We start from the raw sequence: 19,591 nt of genomic DNA, 5'->3' as shown, positions 1-19,591 counted from the left end.
GAGTTGATGCGACTTAGGAGGAAGGCAGAGTCGTGCGTTGCGTTGTGGTGTGAGTTGGGTTAATTATATTAGTATCTAATTAATACTCTAATTATGTTCCACAATTTCCAATTGATTTATACAATCTTCTATCGTGTTGACAAAATCAATAAAAGAAATAAAATATAATTTTATTTGCAGCTTAAACAAAAACATCAGCTAATTAAATGACATAAAACTAATTAAAAAATTATTTAAAAATTGTATATTTGTTTTGGATTTGATCGTGTGAATATTTGTTACAAATTTCTTTACGTCACTTATTTTTATTGCTATTCAATTAACAAATCTAATATCATAAATAACTCAATTAAATTTAAAATTTAAAGATATTATACACATATATAGATTATGGAAAATATTAAATTTGAACTTAAATGTCTACAAATTTAAGAAAAATATATTATTTTATTTAAAAATTGTACTCCCTCCGTTACATGATAGTTGAGTTATTTTTCTATTTTAGTAGTATCGTTTCCCTTTTTAGCAAAAAGCAACATCTTTTCCCTCTACTACTCAATTCATTCTCTTACTTTATTAATATTCTCTTTACTTTTCCCTCTTACCTATTTTATTATCTCTTCATTTAATATACTTTAATATCTCTTCCTTAATATCCATAACAAAAAAAAATGACTTTACTACCACGGGAAAATATTTATTTTAGATAAAACTCAAAATCATGTGAAAATTTGTTATGAATTTCCTATGTCACTTCTTTTGTATTACTACTATTAAGTAATAACTAAATTAATTCATATATAATTCAATTAAATTTAAAATTTAGGGGTATTTTGTACGTGTACAGTTTATGTACGTTTATCTTTATTTGGATAACAATAAACTTACATAAACTTACATAAATACGAATTAACTTAAAATAAACTATGCTAATCATTCCGTAATAATTTAAGAAAATATTAAATTTTAAATTAAATATCTTCAAATTAAAAAAAAAATTATTCTAACAAAAAATTGTATATTTATTTTGCAAATGCTGTAAAAATTTGTATATCAAATGCAAATAATCACCAAATTCAAATCTGGATTCTTGATATATGAATCTGCTAAATTAATTTTGAATCACATTTGTTTCATGGGTTTAAACTATAGTATAACAATCTGAGCTATATGAATATGAATAAAAGAATCGGAGAATTTGGGAAGGTGAACCGCACTATTTTTGTACTAACTTTTTTTCCTAACGTATGCAATTGATGAACTTATGAAATAAACTAGGTAATCTATCAGATCAAAATATTTCTTTAAATGGAAAATAAATTTTAAAATACTATATAAGCAAAACAATCTCTGCAATTACATAAACAATAATCTCAAATCAATAAATTTTTATGACAAAAAGTAAACGAAAAAAAAAGTGAAAAGCAAATTTTATGCTTATAAGACAATTTCCTGCGGTATCCGCACATTTCGGTTATTGAGAAGCAGAGTTGTGCGCACAACCCATACACCAACTCATTAAAGAGCCGATTTAACATTCCAAACAGATCAGACCACACCAATTCCTATTTACTTTCCTCCTTTTGTCCTTCCAATACAAACTCAACATACAAATTTTTCAGAGCTATTACAACTGTAGTGATCAGTGGCCCCATTATTGCTCCCTGCTAAAGTGAAGCAAACAGCAAACATCATTTAACAGATCATCTGTCGAAGATCATCTTACATAGGATGTTCCATAATCATTGTCTAAACGATGCATGATCTGATGTAGTTTAACAGAGCTAATGAAACCATGGAAAGTGATGTTGAATTGTCTATCAAAGTATAAGTAACAAACAACAGCAGACAAAGACAGAAGTAAACTACCTCCAATGCAGAGTCAAACAATGTCATCCCACCGATGATGCTGAGACCCGTAAGATAAGCACTATGACCAGGAATATCCTCCTGTATCTCTATAGTTCCATACTCCACAAGCGCAAGATGAATGATGGACAACGTGATTGCCAATAAATATCTTCCCTCGAACACCAACTGCAGCGTTGCTGGTATTGTCGAGATCCAATGGGGAAACAGAGGCAGCAAACAGCTCACAAACGCCATCACAGTTGACATATACAAAAAGTGTATTGAGAATAATCTGAAGATAAGCCAAGTCATGCATCCTTGATAGAAGGCAATCTCAACGGTTGCTAACAGCTAGAACTCCCGAGATGGCCTTATCCAGCACTTCAACACACCGGTCTCTTGCAGAAGGTGTGATGGGGAACATATATATCACTTGCTCGGTAACTCCACCAGACTCCGATGTGATCAGATAATACAACACCCAAAAAAACACCATGGATTGTGAAACAAAGTTGAGCAGCCCTGCAGCACCGGAGAGAATGGAGCTCCAAACCAAGAACACTAGCTTAGCGCTTCCACCTAGAACAGACGTGCTACTGACGGCGTGATCACAAACTGCTTGATCCCAACGACAAATTCAGTCATGTTATACTGCATTGCCAAGGAATCAATCTGATCCGACACAGTCTCGTAGAGCTTGGTCGAATACATATGCACCGGAAAAAATAGGAAATAGATATATCAAGAACAAGATCAAAGGGATATATATTTGACATATACTACTGTTATCAAAATTTATGCTGATAAAAAAAAATCAAGTACAAGATCAATGGATTATGTGGAAGTTTAAACTATAAATTTCATTCATTTAGCAAAATCCACAATGAATGCTAGTAAAATAAAAAAGAGAGAAAAAAATTATCCATATAGTGAAAAAAATAAAAACTGACAGCAACAGCTCCTGCTCTAGAATCATCATCTATATCTCATACATTATGATATTACTCATCATCTATATCAATATTTTCATCATCAGAAAATACTATATCTTCATCCGAAGGGTATTCATCAACATCATTGATATCTATCATCCCACCATTTGGATGAAGTATTGGAGTATCATCACCAATTGCTAGATTCATATCTAACAAAGGCACAAGCATTTCATCCTCTTGGAACGGTGGCTCTATTGTTGATGTTGTCGGGTTCGGAAGTTCAACCTTAGACCTTGCTTTCACCTTACACACTTCCCACCAATCCTTTTTTACCTGATTCGTGCTAGGATACGAGCAATAATACACTTGGGTGGCTTGATTTGCTAAGACAAATGGCTCATACTTATTATACTTACGCGTGTGGTTTATAGAAACCAATTTGAAATCCTTATGAACCACTGTCCCAGAAGTTGATGGATCAAACCATTCACATTTAAATAATGTGGTCCTTTTGATTGGCATACTAGGATAATCTAACACACAAACCTCAATCAATCGGCCATAAAAATCCATCTCATCAGTGCCAAATATTTCACCCTTTATACAAACTCCACTATTCATAGTAGCTCGACGTGACTGATATGATAGTGTATGAAATCTATACCCATTAATAACATATCCATGATATGTTTTAACCTCTAACAAAGGTCCTTTGGAAAGATCCTGGATATATTTGCTCACATCATTCGGTGGCTGACATCTTACAAATCTTTTGAACCAATCAGCAAATTGTGTGTCAACAAGATTTCCTAACTCAGAATGTGATAGCCTTGGATTTGATCTTATCATTTCATCTTCAAACAATCTTTCAAAAAAAGTAAAAGAATACGAGTTAGATATTTACTACTGTGCATTTGAAGATAAAATTAGGAAGATACGATATTACTCACTTCAGATATGTAGTTGTGACCTCAGGACAATTGAGTAGAATGTATGTATGCGCAGCATTGTATTCTCTAGTATCCATGTATCTAACTGACATTTTCCCAAGTGGGCGTCCCGCATGTTTGAAAACCGAAATAACATCGGGCCCCTCAAGAACACTATTACTTTCTCCGCCATAATTACGAGGCTCGTTCCTTATCTTTGTTTTCACATGATCCTCGAAATAATATGAACAAAATGTAGAAACTTCTTCTACCAAATAAGCATTGCATATGGATCCTTCAACTCGTGCTTTGTTCTTGACATTGTTTTTTAACCTCCTAAGGTACCTATAGGACAAATTATATAAAAATATTTTAAGATATTATATTTGTATGTTTATATAAATATCAATTTATACCTCTCAAATGGATACATCCATCGAAACTGAACTGGCCCAGCAAGACGAGCTTCATCGGCTAAATGAACTGGCAGATGCTCCATTGAGTCAAAGAAACTAGGTGGGAAAATACGTTCAAGATTGCACAAAATTATTGGAATGTTATCACTTAGCCTACCCATATCTTCAATTCTTATTGCTCTAGACGTCAAGTCCTTGAAAAATAGACATAACTCTGTGATAGCCTTCCAAACATTTTGAGGAAGAAGTTCACGAAACGCAACAGGTAGTATGCGTTGCATGAACACATGACAATCATGACTTTTCATTCCAAACATCTTTAGCTTCCTCAAATCAACACATCTACCCATATTAGACACATATCCGTCTGGAAATCGAAGACCTCTGACCCATTCACACAAGACTTTCTTTTCACGGTTGTCAAGGGTGTATGAAGCTTTTGGAAACTTCCCAGTCTCCTCGTTACGCTTTAATTCAGGTCTGGCACAATATTTATCGAGCTCTTCTCTCGACTTTGATGTGTCCTTAGTCTTCCCTTGGACGTTAAGCACGGTATTAAATACATTATCAAAGACATTTTTTTCAACGTGCATTACATCCAAATTATGTCGAATCAATAGTTCCTTCCAGTAAGGGAGATCCCAGAAGATGCTTCTTTTCTTCCATCCAGATCTAGCACGACTTGAGACAATCTTGTTCATGTCATTGAAGTCATCCATCACTCTTACCAAACCTAATGTATCTATCTCGTTCAAGATTTCTTCTCCTGACTTTGGTTCTGGTGGGCCATCTAGGATCATCGTGTTTTTACGGAATGCTTTTTTATTCTTTCGAAATGGATGATTAGTAGGTAAGAATTTTCGATGATTGTCAAACCATGATTGTTTACCACTTCTCTCTAAAGTAAACGCATCAGTGTTTTCCATGCAATGAGGACAAGCTAATCTTCCAGCTGTACTCCATCCAGACAACATAGAATATGCTGGAAAATCGCTTATGGTCCACATCAAAATTGCTCGCATTTGAAAATTTTGCTTCAATGAAATATCATAGGTAGGCACACCCACTTCCCACAATTGTTTCAGTTCATCTATTAATGGTTGTAGAAAAACATCCAACTTATCTTTAGGATTACGCGGCCCGGGAACTAACACTGTGAGGAACATGAAATGTTCCTTCATACATAGCCAAGGAGGAAGATTGTAAGGTGTTAAGATAACTGGCCACGAGGAGTACTGTTTCCCTGATTGGCCAAATGGTTGAAACCCATCCGTTGAAAGTCCTAATCGCACATTACGGCAATCTGAAGCAAATTCGGGGAATGTATTGTTAATGTGCTTCCACGCAGGAGAGTCTGCTGGATGTCGCATAACTCCATCATCAGTAGATGAAGAATGCCAACGCATTTCTTCAGCTGTGGCTTTGGATGCATATAGTCTTTGCAATCGAGGAGTCAGAGGAAAATAATACATCTTTGCTTTAGCCACCTGTTTGTTTTTATCCGCTATAGAACCAACATTTTGGTCTTGAAAGCGTGATTCGCCACAATGTCTGCATGTGTGTAACAAACTGTCGTCTCGCCAAAAAATCATACAATTATTTGGACAACAGTCAATTTTTTCAACCGGTAATCCTATGCCACGCAATAATTTTTTTGTGCTATAAAAGCTATTTGGCAATAAGTCATCATCACTTGGAAACCCTTCTTTGATCAGTTCTGTGACTCGATCATAACATTTCTCAGGCCAATGAAACTCTGCTTTCAAACTCATTAGTCGAACCACATATGACAACTGTGAATGTTTCTTGCAACCAGGCCACAACTCATTATCAGCAGCATTTAGCATATCATAAAGTTTCTGCGCATCAGGATGCGGTGGCTCATCCATGTTCTCATTGTTAAACTGAGGACCGGCAGCATCTAAAACCATCGTATGATATGTGCTTGGTGCTTCATCATTTATTTCCATACAAGAATTTCTAGTTGATTGGCTTGATGTTTCACCTTGGAACCTCCATATGTGGTAATTCTTTACAAAACCAAACTTAGAAATGTGAAATCGAACATCATCTGTCGATCTATATAGCTTATTATCGCACTTTCTACACGGGCACTTAATTTTGTCATTATCCATATAAGCTGGTTTACTCCTTGCAAATGTAATGAAACTTTCAAGCCCTTCTAAAAAATCAGGATTAAAACCAAAGTCGGGATGGTACCGCCTATACATCCACTCTCGATTTGAAGTCATTATTATATTTCCTGATCAGTAATTCAGAGCATCATATTAATTCCTAGTCAATAAGGTAGGCATGTTGTACAAACTCTTAACTAATTAGCATTCAAACACATAATTTATCAAGCTTAAAATAGAAACGATCAACAGTCAAACACATTAAATCAGAATGTAACATCAAGGCCACGAAATCACCTCACTTCAAAGCCACAAAATCACCTCACTTCACAACAAATTGGGTCGGTGAAGCCGACAAGGCTTCACCCCAAGCCTAACCACCATCTACACCCTAAAGCATGTTTCTATAAACAATTTACTCAGTACCATTACCACTATTTTCATCATGGTACAAAAAAACATAAACACAAAAGATAAAGATGCTAACCTTTGTGATAAACTCTTCTCTCAATCTGGTGCAGTTCTAAAATGTCCCAAAACAACTTAGAAGATTGAAGAGGCAGATTGCAACACTGCACAGTTTAGAATTCAACTATCTCATAATGTACTCAAGTTTTAATCCATAATGTACTCTTCGGATGACTTTCTAAATATTACCAAAAACATCTTTCTAGTAACCAAAAACCGAAATCAGTAACAAACAATAATCCTAATTAAGCAAAAGTGCGAATTAAACATAAATTCCATAATAGTATTGATCGAACATAACTTATAACCCTTTTGCCATACATTCTAAAATTGGTGCTTCTCTTTGGCCTTATTCAAAACATGAGGGAACACCACAATCACAAGCAAGTAATTGAATATGCAAAATTTAGATGAGCACTGTGGGTAGATAGAGATAGAGATAGAGAGTGGGGGAGAAAAAAACCGTGAGAGGAGAAGCAGGGATGGGCGGAATACGACGAGGAGGAGGAGGCGGCGGCGGCGGCGGCTTTGAGGACGCTGCAGTTGCGTCGTGAGAAGCAGTGGAGTCGACGGCGTAGGAGGAAGGGTTACAGTCTGTTCTATGTGGTGTACGTGTGATGAGTGAATTATATTAGAATAATTAATACTCTTTCCATTAAAATAATTGATTTATATCAATCTTATATATCACGTTGGAGATATAATTTTATTTGTAGCTTAAGCAAAACACGTCAGACAATTAAATGACATAAAACTAATTAAAATATTATTTTAATTAAGAATTGTATATTTGTTTTGGATTTGATCGTGGGAAAATTTGTTATAAATTTCCTTATATCACTTCTTTCTATTGCTATTCTATTAACAAAACTAATATTATAAATAATTCAATTAAATTGATAATTTAAGGGTATTATTCGCATACAAAGTTTATGGAAAATATTAGTAAATTTTATCTTAAATATCTACAAATTTAAGATTATTTTATTTAAAAATTGTACTCCCTCCGCTCCATGCTCCATAATAGTTGAGTCATCTTTCTATTTTAATAGCTAATATGTTCCACCATAGTAAAATCGTTTCCCTTTTTAATAAAAATCAACATCTTTTCCTCTTTCTCTTACTTTATTAATGTTCTCTTTATTTTTCTCTCTTTACTACTCCACTTTATTATCTCTTCATTTAATATATTTTGATATCTCTTTCTTAATATCGGTGACAAAATGAAATGACTTTACTACCGCAGAACGAAGGGAAAATATTTATTTAAGATCAAACTCAAAATTATATGAAAATTTGTTATGAATTTCCTATGTCACTTCTTTTGTATTACTAATATTAACTAATAACAAAAATAATTCATATATAATTCAATAAATTTAAAACTTAGGGGTATTATGTACGTGTACATTTTATGTACATTTATCTTTATTTGGATAACAATCAACTTACACAAATTGTACATACATAATCAAATTTTTTCAACATTCTCCATTGAAAATAGATTTATAAATACGAATTAACTTTAAATAAATTATGCTAATCATTCCGTAATAATTTAAGAAAGTATTAAATTTTAAATTGAATATCTTCAAATTCAAGAAAAAATAATTATTCTGACTAAAAATTGTATACTTATTTTGGATCAAACTCGAAATCGTGAAATTTTGTTAATTATAAATTTCCGAAGTAACTACTTTTGGATTGCTTTTAATTAATAATCCCTCCATCCGTGAAATGTTGTCCAGTTTTGCTATTTCGGTCCGTCCGTGAAAAGTTGTCCATTTTGCTTTGTTTTTTTTTTTCATTTTTGTACATGGACTCCACTTTCCACTAACTCTTTGCACCACATTCTATTATAAAACTAATATATATGTACGAGACCCACATTCTGCTAACCCATTTCAACTCACTTTTCTACATATTTCTTAAAATTTGTGCTGATTCAAACTTTGACAATATTTCATGGACGGAGCGAGTAACAAAACTAATTCATAAATAATTCAATTAAATTTTAAATTAAGTGGTATTATTCTAGCAGCAGAATAGTAGCGGATATTTTCCCTGCTGTAACATACTAACGGATAGGAATCCGTTGCTAAATTTATTTAATTTCAAAATTTTGATTTTTTCAATACAAAATAATAATAGCAGCGGATATGTCTGCTACTCTTTTCTAGCGGATGCAAATCCGTTGCTATATTCATTAAATCTTTTAATTAATAAATAAATAATTATTAGTAACGGATTTATCTGCTACTAATTACTAGCAGGCACTGATCCGCCACCGTATCCGTTACTAAATGTGGCGCGCTGTTATGCCGCCAAATATTAATGAAAATCCGCTACTAAATCCGCTACTAACGATGGCGACGGACGTTCCGCTACAAAGTCCGCTACTAGTAGTGTCAGATCAGAGTCCGCTGCTAAATTCCGTTGCTAAATCGCGAAATTTTTGTAGTGATAGTAACACGAAACTCTACTAAAAGCTCCAGTTAATGGAGAACATAAATTTATGCAGTAATCAGAGGAAAAATTAATCCCTCAAACGCATACATGAAATTATCAAAACTATATATAGTTCTCTTTCATAAAACCCATTTTTAATTTTTTGAACCAGGTAACTGTTGCTGCAATTGCTGGTACATAGCTGCCACCCTACTATAAGCATCCATAGTCAATGGCTGCATACAAAATAAAATCAAACATTACACATACATTCATAATAATAATAATAATAATAATAATAATAATTCCCAAAACTGTTCGAATGATGGATGTTGTGAAAGCGCGATTGTAGTAAATATACAAAATTGTTCTAATCAAGATGTTTTATTTAAATTTTCAACTTAATCAAGATGTTTTATTTAAATTTTCAACTTATTTAATTTTACATTTGTAATAGTCTAATATAGTGTTACTGTATGGAGTATTATTTTCATTATTTCTCATTTATGTTGATTTAATGATAATATGTAATCAGCACATGAAAATTATTTAGTACGTGCATCGCAAGGGTGATAACACTAGTTTATTATAAAACCCAAATAACACTCACTTGATTTTGGCATGCAAGAAGTGCTGCTAAAGGGTCCGGCATGACGGAGGCGGCGGCCGCAGTCGGCTGAGGCGGTGCCGAACAGTCCCCTCCATTGTCCCATGGCACCGCGGGGCGGGGGATAGTGTTCATGTCCATGACACCCATCCCCATGCCCATGCATCCCATCATCGACATCTGAAGCTGCTGCTGCTGCAAAGCTAGTGGCAACATCATGGATGGCATGTTCATGTTCATGTTCATCCTACTCATCATGTGCACTTGAGCTTGCAGCACTTGAGCTTGCAGCACTTGAGCTTGCAATTGCTTCAAGTACTCTATCACCTCATCCAACATTGATGCTTTGTCATTCTGAAACAAATCATGAATTAATTTATTTAATTGAAAATTTAATTAATTAAATTGATTGGCATTCACATGAGTGATCGACAGCAGCAGACAGGCATATGAATGTGGGTAGATATGTGTTGGAAGTAATTTTCCAAAGTCCCTACATAGACAGACTCTGTGTCAAGTTGTCTGAGGATGAAGATTTGTTTGTGGACTATATTCTTCTCATAGTTATTGTAAAAATTGACATTCGTGTCAAATTATTGGACCACTTTTAATCATTGATTGATTTCACCATTTAGTATGTAGTATGATCTAATCATTGATTAGTTTATCACACACTTATATTTCTAATTACATTTCGTATGACAGAGATTGAGAAACGAAATATCAAAACACACACAATTTAAATACTAAGAATTGTAGTATTAGTTCGCTGTATTAAAATTGCAGGAAGATATCAAATATTTTTACATACATTAGTATATGTATGGTTGTATCACTGCTTTAATTAAGTGGTACAAGCTGATGGGGTCTATTGGGTCAAATATATTTATTGTATGTTGGGCAAAATTAATTCAATAATTTTTTACTTTAGGGTTTTAAATGCGCGTTATTGCGACGAATATTCAATCAATGCCCTCATTTCTCATCTAAGGGGGTGTTTGGTAGGGGTGATAACTCATCTAGGGATGAGATTTTATGAACAAAAATGTCATTTTTGTTCATAAAATTTCATCCCTAGATGAGTTATCACTTCTACCAAACATGCCATAAGGATTTCGTTCATTTATTATTATCATTACTATTATTATTAATATTATTTTAGTACCGTATATTATTCTACAATGGTCACACTCAATAAATACTGAATGCGTTCCTTCGGGGTATCCAAGCGGTGAAGGCCTCATTAATAAAGAAATAGCCAAAATGCATCTATTCTTAAGACCGGTCAAACTACAGAAAATCAAAGAAAAATATTAATGTTCAAAATGCACCAATTCTTAACAAATACTTCGTCCTTGAGCCTCATTTGACTTGGTGAAACTTTTAATAATTATAAAATAAAGTGGATGGAAAATATTAGCAAAATATAAGCCTCACTTTTATATAGTCGTAAAAATTTATAATATAGTACGAATGAAATAAGTTAATAAAACTATAGCTACTATTTATTATTTACAACAAAAATAAAAAAAGATAATATTCATTAATTATGGGATGAGCCAAAATAAAAAGATATACTTACTATTGTGAAACAGAGAAAGTATGAATTTTTTTCCAATAATTGCATGTACTGATGATTTAAATGATTGATCGTCCCTCTTTAGTGAGTGAAACATAGATGTGAATGACGTGAATAGTATTCTTTATACCAACATCATTAATTAATGAATTTGAATATCAGCATACCTTGCTGGAATGTGGGACCATTTTTTGCAACGTCTTCATTTTTTGATTGATTTTGTCTCTTCGTTTCTGAGGTGCCAAAAAGATTGATAAAACAAATCGTATATAAAGAAATGAATGCTACGTTATGAATGTCGTGTGCCAATATATAACCTTGTAGTATAACTCAACCATATTAATACTACTTGTGTAGTTGCGTTGATTCAGTATATTAAACCTTTTATCTTCACTTCCTATTTAAAATTTTTGTATGAAATAAAAGGTTGTAGTTTAATACAGAAGCATAAAAAAAAATTATATTGTGTGAGAAGAGAAACGTACACGTTCGGATTGGTTATGAATTGCGGCTGCCCTATTCCTTTTTGTGCAAACTGAAGACTTTCCACTGTCTCTTCTTCTGCCCTCTTCCTCATCTGCGTTTCTCTGCACAAAATATTATATATATATATGTATGCTTCTCACTTCGTGCCAATTTTTGGTTCTTACAAACAATTCTAATAATAGTGAAGCAACGACTTTATTGATATAATTATAGAGAGACAAACATAAAATATGATTGAAGTATAGTTAACAGAGAATGTGATCCACCTATTAAATATAAAAATTTACTATAAATGGAATGAAACTAATTTTAGATGAAGCAAAATGAAAAAATATGAAAACGTAACTTGAACATCAAGGTTTTTAGTGCGATACAAAACAAGATTGATTATATTGTCTAATTATGTCCATTTTCTTTGTTGGAAAAAAAGGAAATGTTTATTGCAAGTGAGGTCCTCTTTTGGCAAAAATCAGTTTTAAATATTAGAAGTAATTTACAAGAAAAAAGGAAAGGGAAAGAAAAGTATTCTGACCTGAGAGCTGCTGTGAAGGGGAACGCAGCCGCGGTCATTGCCGGAGATAGTGTTTCCCGGCGAAATCATCGACGCCGTCGGTGACGTGAACCCGGGCCCACGGAATTCCCTCTCCCATGTGTCAACCGACATCCCGCCGCACGTGGCGCTCTCGCCCACGCTGCGTGCGCCCGCGCGCACAACGCGGCGGGAGCCAGTGGACGAGCACCCGGCCCTGCTGGCGTCCCCACGGACGCCGTTGGGGCACGGCACCATTGCGTCCGTGGTTCTGGCTTCAGGGTTGGGGTGGTGCTCGGACCACGGCGCCGGGTCCTTGGCGTCGGCGGTGGGATTTGGCGGCGGCGGGCAGAAGGTGGCTTGGCTGACGATGGACTCGAGCGTGCCGCCGGCGCGTGGCACGCCGAGGCCATGCATGGCTAGTTGCCCATTTTCCCATGTTAGCTCCGCCACTTCATAATCTAATCTGCAATAATTAATTGAACATTTTTTATATTATTATTGTTGTTGTTGTTGTTGTTATTCATTGATAAAAAAAATATACGAAGCTTACGAAGGGACGCCTTGAGGTACATTGATCTTGGTACTATCATCGAGATCCCAACCCGGTACACATTGATTCATTGCTAAGATGAGTTTCCTTGAAAAATAAAAATTTTAATGAGTTGGAGGAAAATATAAGAAAGGGAGAGAAGGGCAGTGATACTATAGAGGGGGAAAAAAAAAGCAAAATTGGGGTTGCAATATATGTGGGTGAGGGCTATTTGAGAAGGGATCTAAATACTATTCATAAAGATAAGAACAAAGCACAACTTGAGAGGGAAAGAGTGTGTGAATGGTCCTTGATCAATGGGATGAAAACTATGGTATAAATTGAAATGTGAAAGAAATCTTCTACTTCAAAGGTCAGTTGAAGTTATTCTGAGGATGAGAGGTGGAAATGGGATGGATATATAAGCAATCAATTGCAATGTACATGAGCATGGAGATAGATATTTATGGACTAACTACATGCACCTAGATGGCTCTAGTGATTTTGGTTGCTGAATATAGAAAGAAAAGCAGTTTCTTCTCTTTTTCTAAACTAATTTGTTTGTATCTTAGTGCTAGTATTTTATTTTAACTTTATAAATCTTAACCAATACATATACTGATATACAACCCACGTTATGAATGTATAACGATCTTGTTATATATTCATAACGTGTATTGTTTTAGAATATTTGTTCGATTAAACTCAAAAAAGTTATAAGTTGTAAATTTTTTACAAAAATATAGAAGCACCTCTATAAATTTATATTTATTTATAAATTAATGAATTATTTAATATAAAAATAATAATTACTATACTTATCTTTTGCCCACACAACACACCCATATAACTATTCATATCTCTCATAACATGTCCCCATGTCATCAATAAAACAAACACGTCGTTGTGTTTTCTCTAAACACATCCTTAATTCGCGCATTGAAACAAGAAAAGAGACTTAGCTGAACAAAAATTAGTAGTACTCCAGTAACTAGTACGATTAGAGGTTTGTAATCATTAGCGGAGAATATAAGATATACTTCCTCCATCCGCGAATAGGAATTCTGTTTTTTCCATTTTAAGTCCGTCCGCAAATAAGTGTCTCATTTCATTTTTACCATAAATAGTAATAGGATCACATATTCCACTAACTTATTTTATTTACATATCATTTAAAATTAATATACACAAGTGAGACTCAAATTTCACTAAATATTTCTTTAAAATCTGTGCCGCAAATGAATGAGACTCCTATTGGTACACGGATGGAGTAGTAATTAAAAAGAAGTTCCAGTTATCATGGATGTTTAAAGTGTGCATAAGGTTTAATTGAAAAAACTCAATTATCATATTAAGGTTGCTCAAAGCACATATAGTCATATATTTATCGGGAATTTAACTAAAAGGAGTAATATTAAGATCAATGGATTTAGAATACCATATATTCAAGTTGATCACAGAGGTCGACCAATCCCATCGTCGACTTACAAGAGCCTAAAATATTCATCAAAACGATATACTCTTTTCGTCTACAAAAAATAGAGCAATTGGTGTATGGCACGGATTTTAATATAGAATTGATAAAAGTAAGAGAGGGGGAAAAAGTAAGAGAGAAGGAGAAAAAATAAGTGAGAAGTAGTGATAGTGGAACAATATGTAGGGTTATTATTTGTTGAAAATTTTTCATAAATGAATGTGCTCTATTTTTTGTGGACGGCCAAAAATGATAAATGTACTTTATTTTTTATGGACGAAAGGAGTATAATTTTTTAAGTTGTTGTTAATTCTATTGTGCAACATATCTGCCACAACTCTTGAGTTCATTTTTGTTCTTCTTTAACTATCATTCATTGTTAGCGCGACTAGCGTACCATCTTTATCGGTGACTAGCAACGACTTTTTTCACTACATGCAATTTCACGCTTTATAAAGGTAAGAAATTAAATGACCTTGGCATAATTATGTCATGCGTGACATAATTCGTGAGAAACGGACAAAATTGGAAGAATCGGTATTTTAACTTATTTTTGGAGTAATAGGGAATCAGGGTAAATGAAAATAAGGTAAATATCCTATCAATAACTACTTACAAAATCAATCCCATAGAGACACGTGAATTCGAGATTATGGTAGCGCGTGTCAGCGGTTGAGTCGGATTGCGCGTCGGGAATCCAAACTTTGTACAGGAGCAAGTGGTGCAACCATGGCGACACGCGTCGAGCCGCTGTAGACACGGAGATGGTTGGAGGTCCGCTGAAGCAGCTTAGTCACGCTCACGAATTTTTGGTGCATTTTGATTTTAATCTTTATAAGTGCTTCGTCTTATCTCAATAAAATATTAGTAGTAGTAATTTTTTGTTGTATTTTGAGATTAGAGAAAGACAACTGTATCGGCGTAGAAGAAAGAGGAACATAGAGCAGCTCTTTCTACCTCCATCCCCCAAATTTTAACGTACTTTGACTCGGTACGGGTTTTAAGAAAAGTAATAGAAAGTGAGTTAAGAAATGAAATGTGAGTCCTATTTTTAAAGTAGTATTAGTTTTATAATAAAATGTGTGTATGAATGAGTTAGTGTAATATGGGGTCCACTACAAAAAATGGTAAAATTGAAGTGTGCCAAATTTTCAGGGACGGACCGAAATGGTAAACTGTGTCCAAATTTAGGGGACGGAGGTAGTATTACCTAGGGATGTCAATCTAGCCCGAAACCCGCGGGTCGACCCAAACAACCCGATAAAATCATAAGGTTAGCGCCGGAAAATTGTAACCCAAATACATAACCGGCCTACACGGGTTCACCTGTTTGGGTCGGGGGGTTATGCGGGCTGGCCCGAGTGGGTTGCGGGTTAGCCATGGGTTGAGCATTTTAAAAAAATATTATCGAATTTTGAGTTTATATACTTATATATATGAAATATATATGGCATATGAAACTATATATGGTAATTGTGTCTTCTTTCTCAAATTAAAAGTTAGGGTTAAATGAAATATAAAGTATATTAATATCATAATATGTACTCGTATAATCACATTAAACTCCATAGAATTTATTTTTTGACATACTATTATCTATACTATATTTTTTAACTTCTTAGAATTTATTTTTTGGGTAAACAATTAAAAATATTATTTAACTCCTTTTGAAATGCATGATTTTCATTTAATTGTCATTTAATTGTATTCAGACTCACATTTGCTACTAATTGAACGATATATTTATGTATTTTGTTTTAATTTTCAATAGCTATTATTTTCCTTCTCTTCATCACTTTGATAATACTTCACTTTACTACAATCTGTTTTTTTTATAAGTTAGAATATTGAATTGGATATAAAATAACAAATAAGACAACTTTTAATCCGAATAGCCAGTGGGTTAGCTCGAAACCCGAAGAGTTAGAGTTAGGGTCAAAAATGTATAACCCGAAAAATTCACAACCCGAATAACTCGGGCCCAAATAGCCCGACAACCCGAATAGGTTGGCCCGAACCCGAGCGGGTTAGCCCAATTGACATTCCTAGACTATTAGAGCATCTCCAATGGTCGGCTAGAGACTGGCTAGCCGATTCGTCGCCCTGGCCGATCGGCTAGCCGAACCATTGGAGTCGGCCAGCGGAAAATCGGCTAAACTTTTGGCGTGGGCTGGTCGGTCGCTCGGTGCTGGCCGATGCGCTGGCCGGCATTGTGGTGTGCCGATCGGCCAGCGCCGATTTTCGATTTTTTTTTTAAAACCTATATAAACGCGATTTTCTCTCTCTCTAAATTTCTGTACAAGAGCAACAACAACTAGGCCCAATACAAAATTAAGAACTAAAACAGAAACATGTCATACCCCCGTTCGGCTAGCGGCAAACTATAACAGATTCAAGGCATACTAACATTTTTTAATGTATTTTTTTAATAAATTAGTGAGGAGTAGAGTGGGGCGATGGCTCGTGTGTGGAAGCCCATAATTTTTTTTTATTAGGTAATTTTTTTGATTTTTAGTTAATGTATTTTTTTTTATTTAAATAAAATTAACGAATTTTTCCCGTATATATGTCGTAAATTTAATTTCGTATTGTGATTTTAATTCCGTAAATGTAGTATTTTTTGAATTATTTTTATTACGGTTGGCCTATGGTTGGCCTAAATCTGATGTGGCAGATGGATTTTTAGTGCTGCTGACGTGGTAGGGAGAAAGAGTGGCTGACCGATTGCTGGCCTATGTATCAGAAGATGCTCTTACCAAGGGAGGAAGAAGATGGAGGAAGAAGATGATGCGGCACACGTTTTTAGGTTTTGATAAATTGGGCTTTTTAAATAGGTTTTGACTTTCGATTAATTTGGTCAAATGACCCAATATTAAATGATTTGAAATCATGAACCACATTGGATTTGAGATTAATTACTTTATTTTGTTAAAATAATTAAATGACTTTATTTAATTAATGCCTTATTATATTTAATTGGATTCACCTAAATTACACTATTGGTATCTAACATCAAATTAAAAACAGTTATTCGAATAACTTACTACTATTATAGATGCATAACATCAAATTAAAAATCAAATAACAAAATTATAACAATTAAATTAGTTTTTATTCTAGTACCTCTATTTCAATCCAATACCTAACTTAATTTTTGATTTCTCAACATTTATGATCGTTGTTTTCATATTCCGAACAAAATAGGGGTATCAGTTTTTTTCTAAATTTGATTGCATATTATTAATTTTTGGTTTGGTTTGATTTATTACAAATCTATCCGAATGATAAATTGAATAAAAAGAATATAATATATGTATATATATATATGTTAAATTTTAATATATAATATATATATCAGCATTGGCTCATTTGTATTTTTGGTTCCGTCCCTGCTTGGTTCAGTGGTTTATGCCCAGTAATGTGCAGTTTACCATTTTGACGAAATTTGTAGGGACGTTAAGATATGGATGAATATGAAATCTCCTTCGTCCCTTAATATTTGTCCTATTAATTTTAGATCATATTTTTATATTTTATAATATAAGGTGGGAGAGAATTGAGTTGGTGTAAATGCATACTAAAATAGTAGTAGTAAAAATGAAATAAGACAATTAATAAGAGACGGATCAAAATAGAAAACTAAAACACATGATGAAAAACGGTACACACGAAGATTTTGTGGGACATCCACTCGAAGAAGGAATCGTTATGGATCCGTTGGATTCATGGCCACTACCTCCAAAATAGAACACTTTGGGTCTAGCAACCACATAAGAAGAATGACTCACCGCTGATCAAGAAATTTTGTCCATCTTGGACGAGATGCGAGAGAAGTGCTCGAGGGAAGAGATAATCAACCTGTAGGCAAAATGGTTTACCACTAAATGAGCTCAGGAAGCTTAATCGGTTCCGGCCAATGGGTGAGCGCCGATTTTGGGCAAAGTACGTGTGGAAGGACTTTGTCCCTCCCAAATACTCGTTCATCACTTGGCTTGCTATCCGAGGGAGGCTCACGACTAGAGATAGACTGTTTTTTATGGAGGAACTGGACCCTAATTGCCAGCTTTGCGGGGTAATCGAAGAATCAGCGGACCATCTGTTCTTTAAGTGCTCCAAGACGTGGGCAATGTGGGGCATGATCATGGAATGGCTTGGCATCTCAAGGAGATCAGAAAGAGTGTGATCAAAGTGGGCTTGTCGGCAGACCAAGGGCTCAGTCATAGTGCAAATGGCAAAAAGAATTGCACTTATGGCTGCAATCACACACATTTGGAAAATGCGGAATGCGATCTTCGATGGGAAGACTTGGGATATTGCAAGGGTGACCTTTCATATCAAGGAAGCCGCTATGATTGTGGTAGTGAGAGTTTGGCATGCCTTGAGTCACTCACCACTTGAGTCACTCACCAAGGTACTTTTTTTCTCCTTGGGAAGTTTCCCATGAGGTTTTATTCCCAAGGGGTTTTAATAAGGCCTGCCTACACTGGGTTACAGTGGGTGTCTCAAGATGGTGCTCTCTTTGTATGCCTTGATTTTGTTGATATTTTGTATCTTGCATGGGCTTGTCCATGTTGGCTAGTTGTTGATGTTTCCCTCGGATATGCCCAAGAGAATGATGTACGATAAGTTCTAATGATACACTATTTATTTATTCATAAAAATAAAAAAAAAACATGTATGCGCAAAAAAATGATTAAAAATACGTCGTTCAAATCTATTGTTATGTAATGTATTTAGGCAATTACTATAATCATACAAAGTGAAAGAAATTTGAGGTTTAAAAATCATAGCGAAGTTAAGTACTTAAAATTTAGTGATCTATCTAGAAAGGATACTTTTAAAATTAAAATTTACTAGAAAAAACATGTAGCGACAAATATTTGAAACCTAACTAATTATTATATGATTAATTATTTAAGATTGAGATGAAATTATTTTAATTAGAGAAAAGTGATTATAACTAATTATCATATAATTATCTATTTAAGATTAAATTATAAAATTTAATATCACGAACCACCATAACAAATATTCCATCCTAATATATAATCTTGTAAACCAAATTGTCCTTAAGGGATGTAATCAATTGCTAACTAATTATCAATCCTAAATTGAGATCAATTTTCAACAATTAGATTAGAAGATCTTGTAGTTAATATAATGTCAAGTGTAATATATTTAAAATTTAAATAATTATTAATT

At 34.1% G+C, this 19,591-nt stretch overlaps 3 protein-coding genes across 4 annotated transcripts; all 3 read right to left on the bottom strand.

Moving 5' to 3' along the window:
- Window positions 1-1,455: 1,455 nt before the first annotated feature.
- On the bottom strand, window positions 1,456-2,627 carry LOC148933143 (uncharacterized). Its single transcript, XM_089059259.1, is given in 4 exon segments — window positions 1,456-1,664; window positions 1,870-2,205; window positions 2,207-2,466; window positions 2,561-2,627. Coding segments are annotated over 4 exon segments (762 nt in total). The 3' UTR covers window positions 1,456-1,565.
- Window positions 2,628-2,852: 225 nt separating this feature from the next.
- Window positions 2,853-6,383, bottom strand: LOC148933142 (uncharacterized). The gene is made up of 3 exons (XM_089059253.1): window positions 4,132-6,383; window positions 3,737-4,060; window positions 2,853-3,651 (listed from the first exon to the last, which is right to left on the bottom strand). Exons 1-3 carry the CDS (start codon window positions 6,381-6,383, stop codon window positions 2,853-2,855), a joined length of 3,375 nt encoding a protein of 1,124 aa, XP_088915379.1.
- Window positions 6,384-9,201: 2,818 nt separating this feature from the next.
- Window positions 9,202-13,291, bottom strand: LOC125219053 (transcription factor UNE10-like). 2 transcript variants are annotated; one of them, XM_048120912.2, is made up of 6 exons: window positions 12,937-13,290; window positions 12,387-12,849; window positions 11,854-11,955; window positions 11,536-11,601; window positions 9,793-10,143; window positions 9,202-9,418 (listed from the first exon to the last, which is right to left on the bottom strand). In XM_048120912.2, the coding sequence occupies exons 1-6, from the start codon at window positions 13,005-13,007 to the stop codon at window positions 9,338-9,340; spliced, it is 1,134 nt and encodes a 377-aa protein (XP_047976869.1). In that variant the 5' UTR covers window positions 13,008-13,290; the 3' UTR covers window positions 9,202-9,337. The 2 variants fall into 2 exon arrangements, with proteins under 2 accessions (XP_047976869.1, XP_047976871.1); XM_048120914.2 differs by lacking the exon at window positions 11,536-11,601 and having other exon boundaries at window positions 12,937-13,291.
- Between the last annotated feature and the right edge of the window lie 6,300 nt (window positions 13,292-19,591).

The sequence above is a fragment of the Salvia hispanica genome, chromosome 1 (genome assembly GCF_029641045.1).
Source record: "Salvia hispanica isolate PSC_SH4W2 chromosome 1, Shi_PSC_v1, whole genome shotgun sequence".
Taxonomy (NCBI): domain Eukaryota; kingdom Viridiplantae; phylum Streptophyta; class Magnoliopsida; order Lamiales; family Lamiaceae; genus Salvia; species Salvia hispanica.
The sequence above is the reverse complement of the archived record's forward strand: the minus strand, read 5'-3'. Positions and strand labels throughout refer to the sequence as shown.

Excerpts from the sequence above, each read along its gene's own strand:
- LOC125219053 (XM_048120912.2), bottom strand. The coding sequence starts at position 13,007 with ATGAATCAATGTGTACCGGGTTGGGATCTCGATGATAGTACCAAGATC. Across the intron at positions 11,956-12,386 it reads CCCTTCACAGCAGCTCTCAG|AGAAACGCAGATGAGGAAGA; the intron begins GTCAGAATACTT and ends TATTTTGTGCAG. Across the intron at positions 11,602-11,853 it reads TTCATAACCAATCCGAACGT|AAACGAAGAGACAAAATCAA; the intron begins GTACGTTTCTCT and ends TTGGCACCTCAG.
- LOC148933142 (XM_089059253.1), bottom strand. The coding sequence starts at position 6,383 with ATGACTTCAAATCGAGAGTGGATGTATAGGCGGTACCATCCCGACTTT. Across the intron at positions 4,061-4,131 it reads TGGATGTATCCATTTGAGAG|GTACCTTAGGAGGTTAAAAA; the intron begins GTATAAATTGAT and ends TTTGTCCTATAG. Across the intron at positions 3,652-3,736 it reads GTCACAACTACATATCTGAA|ATTGTTTGAAGATGAAATGA; the intron begins GTGAGTAATATC and ends TTTTTTTGAAAG.